General features: G+C 42.1%; 1 protein-coding gene across 1 annotated transcript; it reads right to left on the bottom strand.

The window, feature by feature from the left end:
* Window positions 1-384: 384 nt before the first annotated feature.
* Window positions 385-2684, bottom strand: LOC149921960 (BTB/POZ domain-containing adapter for CUL3-mediated RhoA degradation protein 3). Its single transcript, XM_090163669.1, has 9 exons — window positions 2666-2684; window positions 2542-2601; window positions 2326-2436; window positions 2185-2262; window positions 1858-2117; window positions 1732-1784; window positions 1525-1666; window positions 1156-1212; window positions 385-1101 (listed from the first exon to the last, which is right to left on the bottom strand). The coding sequence occupies exons 2-9, from the start codon at window positions 2558-2560 to the stop codon at window positions 865-867; spliced, it is 957 nt and encodes a 318-aa protein (XP_090019795.1). The 5' UTR covers window positions 2561-2601; window positions 2666-2684; the 3' UTR covers window positions 385-864.
* Window positions 2685-9785: the final 7101 nt, after the last annotated feature.

Genomic DNA, 9785 nt, shown 5'->3' with positions numbered 1-9785 from the left:
TGCCTTTAGCCATTTTGAGCACAAGTTTAAGTTAGATTGAGGTAATCTTTATTATGAAAAATGGACAATACAAGGTTTTAAACAAAGATCTGAAATTGTTATGATAAAAACAAGAAATACTTGTGAAATGGTATTTTTTCCTTTGGTGACCGGCTTTTTATGATTTTCAGTTGTTCGAAGTTTAAATTTACGTAAAATATTTTATTTCGCGTTGTATTTTACCGAAAATTAACTTTATTTTCGTAAATTAAACAATTTTTACAAGTCTCGGTAAGCCAATAAGTTTTTGCGTCCCAAGAGTTATAAATGGAGACTGGGTGCAGGCAATTTTGTACAGGAAGTCAAGTGTTATATTTTGTTGAAAATAAATAATTCATAATCATGAAAACATTTTAATCTGAAGCAGCCCACATTTCTTTACAAACATTCTTTTCTTTATATCTCTCGCACTGTTTTACATTAACATACCATTATTCAATTACAATCATACAATGAGTGGCTAAAACACTATAAAATGACACATTGATTCTCCCTATAACATGTGACTGATTTAATTTAAAAAAAATAATAATAAAAAAATGCTTGGAAAACACTTAGGAATGAATATTTCAGTCCTTAGGAACTTAAAAAATAGTAAACTGTTTTCAGAAAATCTATCTTTTAAAACAAGAACTAAATACAACTCCCGTAACATATTAGCTAATAAAACTGTCCAAATTTGACTTAACGTAAAGTTGCGGTGTAAAAATAACGTAACCCGAACAAACAATAACAAGACGGTATTAATTATTATGACTAATTGCTCGTGACTATGTTACTCCATATATTAGATATATTTTGGGGCCTTTGCGCACGACTCTTCATTTAGCTCGACTGTTTATTGCTTCTAATTCTTCCAATATGACTCGATTCTCGACTTTCTCGGTTACTGGGACCGCTGCTTGGTGGCCTTCTGTCATCCTCGTCATCACTAGTGTAAGCCATTGCTACTGCTCCGCGAGTACTTGTGGCTTGCATTAAATCCATATCAGGACCGTTTCGATTCTCATAGAGCAATATGCTCAAGGTTTCTTCCAGTATCCTCGCTTCGGGAAACTCAACCTAGAAATGAAATTCTTATGATAAGTCTCAATTACCTTATTCTAAAAACTATACCTTCGTATGCTTCTTGTCTGTGGCATATACAATGCTGGTACAACAGACTTCAGCTACCTATAAACATATTAAGGGTGGTAGTGATATTACTTTCTTCGGTATTTCGAGAACTAGATTTTGTTTGATCAATGTTGAGTTTCGAAGTCAAATACTCAATAACATTCACTTGAAATACTTGCAAGTTTCCTCTCAAGACCTGGGCTTCGCTTATCAAGTTGTCTCAAACCCTAAAGACTTTATACGCGAAACTTAACTCCTTGAAAACTAGATTTAAATCTTGATAAAGAAACTTTGTGCTCCACTCAACTTGAAAACCAAAAATCAAGACTCCAAATTTAAAATTTAAAAATTATTCAATTGACAAGCTACCTTCCGACCATGTCCATAGAATGACCAACAACAAATTTCATTGTTACCAATTACGTCTTTGACAAACATAACTCTGCCACTGAACCTCAACGAAACTTTATCAAACAGTTCTAAGTTTTTAAGTAAATGATCATCAGAAGCACTGAAAATGAAATGCACTTTAGAAATCTCATTTGAAATCAAATTTAAATTAATTTTTGATATTACCTTGTGTACGAATATTTATTATTGTGTCTATTAATTAACAGTTTCACCACTGGCTAAAATGTTATTTAACATCAGAAAATTGAACACGGTGATAATTTAAAAAGAAAAACAAAAATTAATATTTACTCTTGATGAGCTATTAATCAGTAACTGTTCCTCAGTTGAGGATGTGATAAGAGGAACTCTACAAATAGCTTCTACACCAGGTTCTCGCCTTTTAAGTGCTGATTCGCAACTATCAACCAGCTCTTGTATTAAATAATACTTAGCTTCAGCTAATAGTTCAGCTATTTCACGAGGAGACTCCGGTAATGGTACTGAATTATCACGTAAGAAATTTAGAATAGTTCCAAAATGTTTTCCACAACGATCAATGAGGATCCAACCTAAATATCAAATTCATTATGCTGAATTGATACTTAACAATGACATTAACACATTGACTGATATAACCTTCAGAGTCAGTTAGAACTTCCATTCGACCACTAAACATGGCTTGTAGCATACTATCTTGCTTCCTCGTAAGGGTTCCTAGACACAGTTAACATTTATTACAACCGAAATAACAGGAACTGATCTAATAAGAAATCCTACCGATTGTTGTATAATGTAGAGAACCACCGACATTTAACTTAACGTACTGGCTTGGAGCTCCTTTTATAACTGTTTTGTGGTCGCCTGACATTGTGATAATTGCTTTGCAGGCTAAAATTGTGATAAAAAATGGTTGAATGTTTTCACAAGCTCAGCCCCTCCCCATAAAGGCATTTGGAAACTGACAAAGGCGTAATAATAATAATCGATTCTTACGTTCTTCTCCTGATGTCATCAAAGAAGTAATATGGAGAAGAAGAGAATTCAATAGAATATCTAATAAACAAATATGTTTTACATAGCCAGTAAAACGTATCTTTTTAAATCAAATTATTCTCACTATTAAACTTGAAATAGCGAAAACAAATAATGTTGAAGCCTGATTAACAAATGTCATAAGAATACATACATGGCTGACGCACTCACCTATAACAACTATTTTTTGCTTCTAATGTACACATTATTTCGGCAACTATGTGTAATATATAGCCCATGCAAAGACGTAGAGAGATTGCTCGTAGTCAAAGTTATCAGTTACAAAATGCTGTTAGCTCATAAGAGCCAGATAGTATCCCTCCATTGTGTTTATTCACACTTATGGCGTATTCCATTGGGACCGCTTTTCGAGTGATCTGGATTATACGGTGATGTCACTACTCGAGCTCCGATGTGACAAAACTCCTCGCCAGAGCAGCTCTCAATGAAATATGATTTTTAAGATCGTCTGCTATTTTCCGAAAGTCAAGCTTAAGTGTATGAAGTTCGTATTCCATTGGCAACGCCACTCGCTCGCAGATCGGAAAAAATCGCTCGGTCTTGAAAGACCGAGCGATTTTTTCCGATCTGCGAGCGAGTGGCGTTGCCAATGGAGGACGTAACTCGCAACGGGTGCTGACCCTCGATTCGGAATTTTCGATTTTTATTCTCCGTCTCTCTCTCATCGCGCGTGACGTCAGCGTCGGACCTTGCGGGCTGCGGCGGCTAGCAAAGACGTAACATTGAAATCTCATAGGTAACTAGAATGCTACCGCCTACGGCCGAGCTTGACGCCAGTTCGCCTTGAACCTTCAGCCAATGAGAGGCCGTAGAGTGGTTCCGCCAAGGAGGATAATAATCCTCCTTGGTTCCGTTACTATAGCGGGAGATAGGTGACGTCATTCTTTCCGGTGACATTAAATTCTTGGCAGAACCGCTCTTTGAGCTCTGATTGGCTGAGATCTGGCTTCGTCTGCCACGGCGTTTGGGCCATTTGCCAGTTACACGGCAGCATTCTAGTTACCTATGAGATTTCTATGAGACGTAATTAGGTTTATGTTACGTTTACTATCAAAATTAATTTATGAGATATAAAACTGACAGACGAAAATTTATTATAAAAATTTAACAAATGTTTAGTGGCTTACGTTTTATAATACAATTCAATACAACAATATCAATACCTAAATGGTTTTTTTTTAAAATCTTACATATGTAAGATGATACAAATAAACAAATTATACTAATGAAATAAAAAATAATACTTCGTGCATTTATTGCACATATAGGAACTAGCATTATTACGTAAATAAAATATTATAAGTATGTGTAATGAGAGTATGATAGCGTATCTGTATTCACCTTGGGTTAAAGGGGCTCCAAAGTTAGGTGGTAAAATGTGCGTAAAGTCAGTAGAGTGCGAAATTTACGGTTGACTCTGCCAAGGCCGAGTGACGGGCTGGGGGGAATGAAAAGCATGCTCAATTTTCTTTTTTTCAATACCGAACTTTGGAGCCCCTTAAAGGGGCTCCAAAGTTCGGTGGCAAAAAAAGAAAGAAAATGGAGCATGCTTTTTTATTGAGAAGTAAAAGTTTAATAAAATCAAAGAACCTGCCGAGAGAAAATGCATACCAACAAGCCGTCTCGAAACGAAATGCGTTTCAATTTGTTTTTCACGTGCTGTTTTAAGACGGTTTGGGTCCACTTGCACAGTTTTCATTTGCGCACTTCCCACTTCCGTAGTTTTCGTTTGCGCACGTTCCCAATTGCCCGTTTCCCATTTGCGGAATTGCTATTTGCGCAGCTCCCCATTTGCGCAGTTGTCATTTGCGCGCTTTTTCCCGATTGCGCAGTTTCCCGCTTGCGCAGTTTCCCGCTTGCGCAGTTTCCCGCTTGCGCGGTTTTCTCGTTTGCGCAGTTTCCCGTTTGCGCGGTTTCCCCGTTAAAATGCTGCTAATACCTTAGCACCACTTTTAAAATGGCTTCTGTCGTAGGACAATATACGTCCTCTGTAGTAGAACACCTATATGAAAACGGTGCCTACGCGCCTGCGGCCCGCCCGGCTAACCTAACCGTTGCGTGCTTCGCGCGCTAGCCTTGATATAACTACCTCTATATAAAAACTATTTCGTTGAAATGGCCTCCAATATAGGACAGTAAGCGTCCTGTATTTCGTAGGAATGGCCTCTGTCATAGGACAGTTACGTCCTATGTGAGAGGCCAATACCAAGATATTTCGTTAGAATGGCTTCTGTCGTAGAACACCTCCTATATGAAAACGGTGCCTACGCGCCTGCGGCGCGCCCGGCTAACCTAACCGTTAAACAATATTATTTCTGACCCCTAGTGGAAAACCACGCAAATGACAAACCTGCGCAAATGAAAAACCGCGCAAATGAAAAACCGCGCAAATGGAAAATATCTGCGCAAGTGGAAAACTGCGCTTACGGAAAACACGCAAATGAAAAACGCGCTAATGGAAAACTGCGGAAATGGGATACTGCGCAAATGGAAAACCGCGAAATTGCATTTGCGGAAATGGGAACTGCGCTAATGGGAACTGCGCAATTGGCCCATTACCTTTTAAGACACCTCGAAAATCGCGTAACGCTATGGGAAAAGATTTTTTTTACCACGACTGTACCTCTCACTCGGTGATTCCAAATTCCGCCACTGGAGGTCTCTATCACAGGCAATAGCATCAATTGGAAGCCTAATTTGAAGGATGTAGTTCCTGTAAATTAGGAAAATTAAACTCATGAGAAGTAAAAGTTTAATAAAATTCAAATCGCATACCTGCCGAGAGAAAAGCCGTCGCGTGAAAGTCGTCTCGAAACGAAATGCGTTTCAATTTGTTTTTCACGTGCTGTTCCTCAATACTTACTCATTATTGATTATTTTAATGATTAAAAATTAAGTTTAATTTACTTGTATTATGGTTTATTTCGTTTCCAGCAAATGTTAGCTTTAATTCGTATCGTTTTCACATGGGAAGAGTAAAAATCCAAATCGCATACCGGCCGAGAGAAAAAGCATACCAACAAGCCGTCGCGTCGAACTTGTCTCCAAATGCGGCCAGCCAATTTTTAATATTTATAACATTAAATATTCATTGTACATTTTTATTAAATAAAATCTTTTACAGGGCCATAGCCAGGCTATAGATGTAGGCCGGGCGAACCGTAATTTAGAAAACTTTATTAAACTTTTACTTCTCATGAGTTTAATTTTCTTAATTTACAGGAACTACATCCTTCAAATTAGGCCTCCAATTGATGCTATTGCATGTGATAGAGACCTCCAGTGGCGGAATTTGGAATCACCGAGTGAGAGGTACAGTCGTGGTAAAAAAAATCTTTTCCCATAGCGTTACGCGATTTTCGAGGTGTCTTAAAATGGTTCTTAACCTAATTAAATATAGTTAATAAATAATAAATATTAGCGAAACGGCTTCAGAAAGGATCGAAACGTAATCTATTAGCGTTTTGAAATACACTGGAACTTTATTTCCTAAGTAAAAAAGCGGAAAAATATGACATAGTTTTTTAAGCCTCGGCGAGTCGGCGGATATATTTTTCGCGTCCTGCATCAGCTGGTAGTGATTTGCAAATTTCAATGAGATTTGATAGGAATTTGAAAATTTTAACGAGATTTGATAAGGATTTGGAAATTTTCATGAGATTTGATAGGGATCGTCATTTTAATATTTCATTAATTTGACTGTTTTTCGAAAATCTAAAGCTCTTTCGAGCTCGGTTCACATTTCGCTCATTATCTCATATCGATTCAAGGGGCTTCAAATCGTTTTCGTCAAAGTCTCTAGTGTGAACGCGACTCAAGTCGTGTTCACACTAGAGACTTCAACGATCACTCTATCGAAGTGGCTCAAAAAAATCAAATTGACCATTCCATAACGGTCGAAAACGGTTCTCAAAGGCTAGTGTGAACCGCGTGAATTATCTTCAAACCGTTTCAAAGGACTTCGAAATCGTTTTCGTGACGTAACACCGTCCTTCCAAAGTAGTCCAAACCGTTTCGAAATCGATTCCAACGTGTGACCAAAGCTTATGAGAAACGCAAATTTTGATTGTAATTAGGAAACTTACTGCAGTTAGATATTTAAATTTGAAATTTATATAATTTTAAAACAACGAAGCCAGAGTATTTCTTTAAGGGATATCTAAGCTTTTGAATTTCTTAAGGTGTGTTAATAATTGCGTTTTAATGTGAAGAGGCCAATTTTGTTGAATTTATCAATCTAAAAGTGGGTATTACTCGGTTTATTATGACTAAAGGGTAGTACAACTTCTTCAACATTTTTATATTACCAACATGTCCGGGATTTTACCGCTCGGATTTTACCGTAATATTAAGGCTGTATTTTTTCGATAGACAAGAGTCAAAAGCAGTGGTGGCCTAAGGGGGGGCGGGGGGGGCGGTCCGCCCCGGGTACCAGGGCAGCAGGGGGTGCCATCGGAGAAGCTCGAGAGGGGTGTAAATCAGAACGATTAAACTTGAAGAAGACGGACCCGTGAAAACTTCTGCATGGTCCTGGGGGTGTCACAAAACACTGCCGCCGCCCCGGGGACCCAGCCGTCTTAAGCCGCCACTGGTCAAAAGTAAATAGACATAAACAGAAAGTCTTGGATTCGAGTCGTTTCGTACCTCCCCCAATGGATTCCAGCTAATCTGAAATGCACAGTTTGAACACCCCTAGTTTCCACCACCCCAAAAGAACCATCCAATCAAAACGGTCTGATGACCTTCTTTCTGCTCGTCGAATGACAGCCAGGGCGAAATTATTGGTCCGGTGTGCCCGTACTGCTTCCTGGCGTCGTTTCAGTTCCTCCTTGTCAGGTTCAGTCCCAATTAATTCATTGTGGAAAAAGGTGCGATGGTTCGAAGCCGTCTCTTCTCTTACTCCTATTCCTCCGCTGAAGACCCCTGATGGTCCAGTCTCTACAGCGGCGGATGCCGCTCATGTTTTAGCGTCTCATTTTTCAACTGCCGCCACGGCAGGGGATCACTTTAGTGTACCCGACCCAGTCACTGCCGCGTCGGCTCTCACGACCCCTTTCTCAGTTGATGAGCTTCGTATTGGTGTGTCTAAACCGAAAAACACGGCGCCGGGAGCTGACAGGATCTCGGTCCTGCTGGTAAAAAACCTCCCCCTTAATGTCCTCACAATTCTCCTTGGTATTTATAACGACTGTTGGCTGAATGGCTACATGCCATCCTCCTGGAAGTCCGGCATCATCCTTGCTTTCTTGAAGCCCGGGAAAAGTCCCGAGGACCCTTCATCCTACCGACCCATTACTCTCCTGTCGGTCTTGGGGAAGATTTTCGAGCGCCTCATTCAGCGCCGCCTTGATTGGTGGTTGGAATCGGCTGGAAAGCGCTCGCCATTTCAGAGTGGTTTCCGGCGGGCCCGCCGAAGTATTGATAATGCGGTCCTGTTGAGTGGTGTTGCTCGCCATGCGCTCTTGTCCAAGAATTCCTGTGTTGCCGTTTTCTTAGACATCAAGGATGCTTTTGGAAACGCCAATCATGACTTCATCCTCCGCAAGCTGACGGCTTTGGGCCTTGATTCCGGTGTTATCAGCTTCTTTCGATCCTACCTATCTGGGCGCACTGCTCGAGTGCGTATTCGCACTTCTCTCTCCGATTCTTTCCTGCTGCTCCGTGGAGTTCCGCAGGGCGCGGTCCTTAGCCCTCTGCTCTTTAGCCTACTCCTAGATGATTTGCCCTCGGTCTTGCCTCCTGGCATCAAGGTTGCTATGTTCGCTGATGATATTGTGCTCTTTCTCACGGGTCAGTCGCTAGGGATCCTGAATGACCATATGCAAGACGCGCTTAATTCCACCTCTAACTATCTCCGACGTCGGGGTTTCCCCCTGTCTCCGGCCAAGTGTATCTCTATGTGTTTCACTCGCAAAAGAAATCCGCCTGAGTACTTCACCCTCAGTGTGGATGGCCATGACTTGCCCCTCGCTCGTACGGCTCGTTACCTTGGGGTAGTGTTTGACAGCCGTCTCACTTGGCGGCCCCATATTGTTTTGCTGCGCACGCGCTGTCTGCGTTTGCTGATTCTGCTCCGTACTATGGCGGGTTCCCGCTGGGGTATTTCGAGTAAGTACCTCCGCCTTCTCTATTTTGGGCTTATCCGCTCCCGAATAGACTATTGGTGCCGACATGCTAAATCCACCTGCTTGCCTCCTGCACTCGCGGCGGACTTCTTTAATCGCCTTCACCTGTTTCCGGATACGATGTGTGTAGTTTACACGGATTGGTCTCGTCTTCCACAGGCTGCCTACTCCGGTCTCGCATTCCATGTCTCTAATCATGACGTCACATGCTACTTTCGTACATCCGCGCTGCTCTCAATCTGCCGGATCGAGCTCATGGCTATTGTGCAGGCCCTTCTTTGGCTTCTCGATCACAACATCCTGGAAGCAGTAATCTGCTCCGACTCCCGTTCGGCCTTGGCGTTACTCAGCCGCCCTGATCACTCCGATCCCCTGCTGTTCCCTCTGTTTGGCCGCCTTCGTGGTTTCCCCCAGGCTCTCTTTACTTTCCTCTGGGCTCCGGCGCATGTCGGAATTCTCGGGAATGAGTTGGCTGATCGTGCTGCTCGTGCTGCGGTGGAGTCACCGACTGTGCCATTTGTTTTTTCCCCCGCCGATGGCTTTCAGTGTCGGAGAATCCTTGCCACGGGCCTTCTCTCGTCCTGGCAGACCCACTGGGATTCGCTCTCGGTGGGTCGTTTCTTATATTCGGTCTATCCCTCCCCTGGTTACCCGACCTTATGGAACTTGCGTCTTCGTCGCCCCTTGGAGCGTCCCTTGTTTCTGGCGCTCGTGGATCGTTTCCCAACTCCGGCGGTCTTGTTTCGCTTCAATAGGTCACCTACCCCTCTCTGCAGGACGTGTGCCGTCCTGGGAGATCTCACCCATTTTGTGTTTACCTGCCCCCGCTTTGCCGCTATTTGGGGGGCGCTGATGCGTCGGCTTACCCCTAATAGTTGCTCCCTGCATCATGTCTTGGCCTTTCATACTCTCCCTCCCCGACAGTGCCCCTCGCTCTTGCGCGTGCTCGTTATCTTTTTGTTCAAACTTCTCAATCTCACCATTTCTCCTCCATAAGCATTTCTCCTCCATAAGCATTTGTGCCGACATCCCCGCTCCTTTCTATTAGGCTACGGAGCA

The sequence above is a fragment of the Leiobunum rupestre genome, chromosome 11 (assembly GCF_980474605.1).
Source record: "Leiobunum rupestre chromosome 11, qqLeiRupe1.1.hap1, whole genome shotgun sequence".
Taxonomy (NCBI): domain Eukaryota; kingdom Metazoa; phylum Arthropoda; class Arachnida; order Opiliones; family Sclerosomatidae; genus Leiobunum; species Leiobunum rupestre.
This window is presented reverse-complemented; position numbering and strand designations above follow the sequence as displayed.

Excerpts from the sequence above, each read along its gene's own strand:
- LOC149921960 (XM_090163669.1), bottom strand. Across the intron at positions 2,263-2,325 it reads TCTACATTATACAACAATCG|GAACCCTTACGAGGAAGCAA; the intron begins GTAGGATTTCTT and ends AACTGTGTCTAG. Across the intron at positions 1,213-1,524 it reads TCTATGGACATGGTCGGAAG|GTAGCTGAAGTCTGTTGTAC; the intron begins GTAGCTTGTCAA and ends ATATGTTTATAG.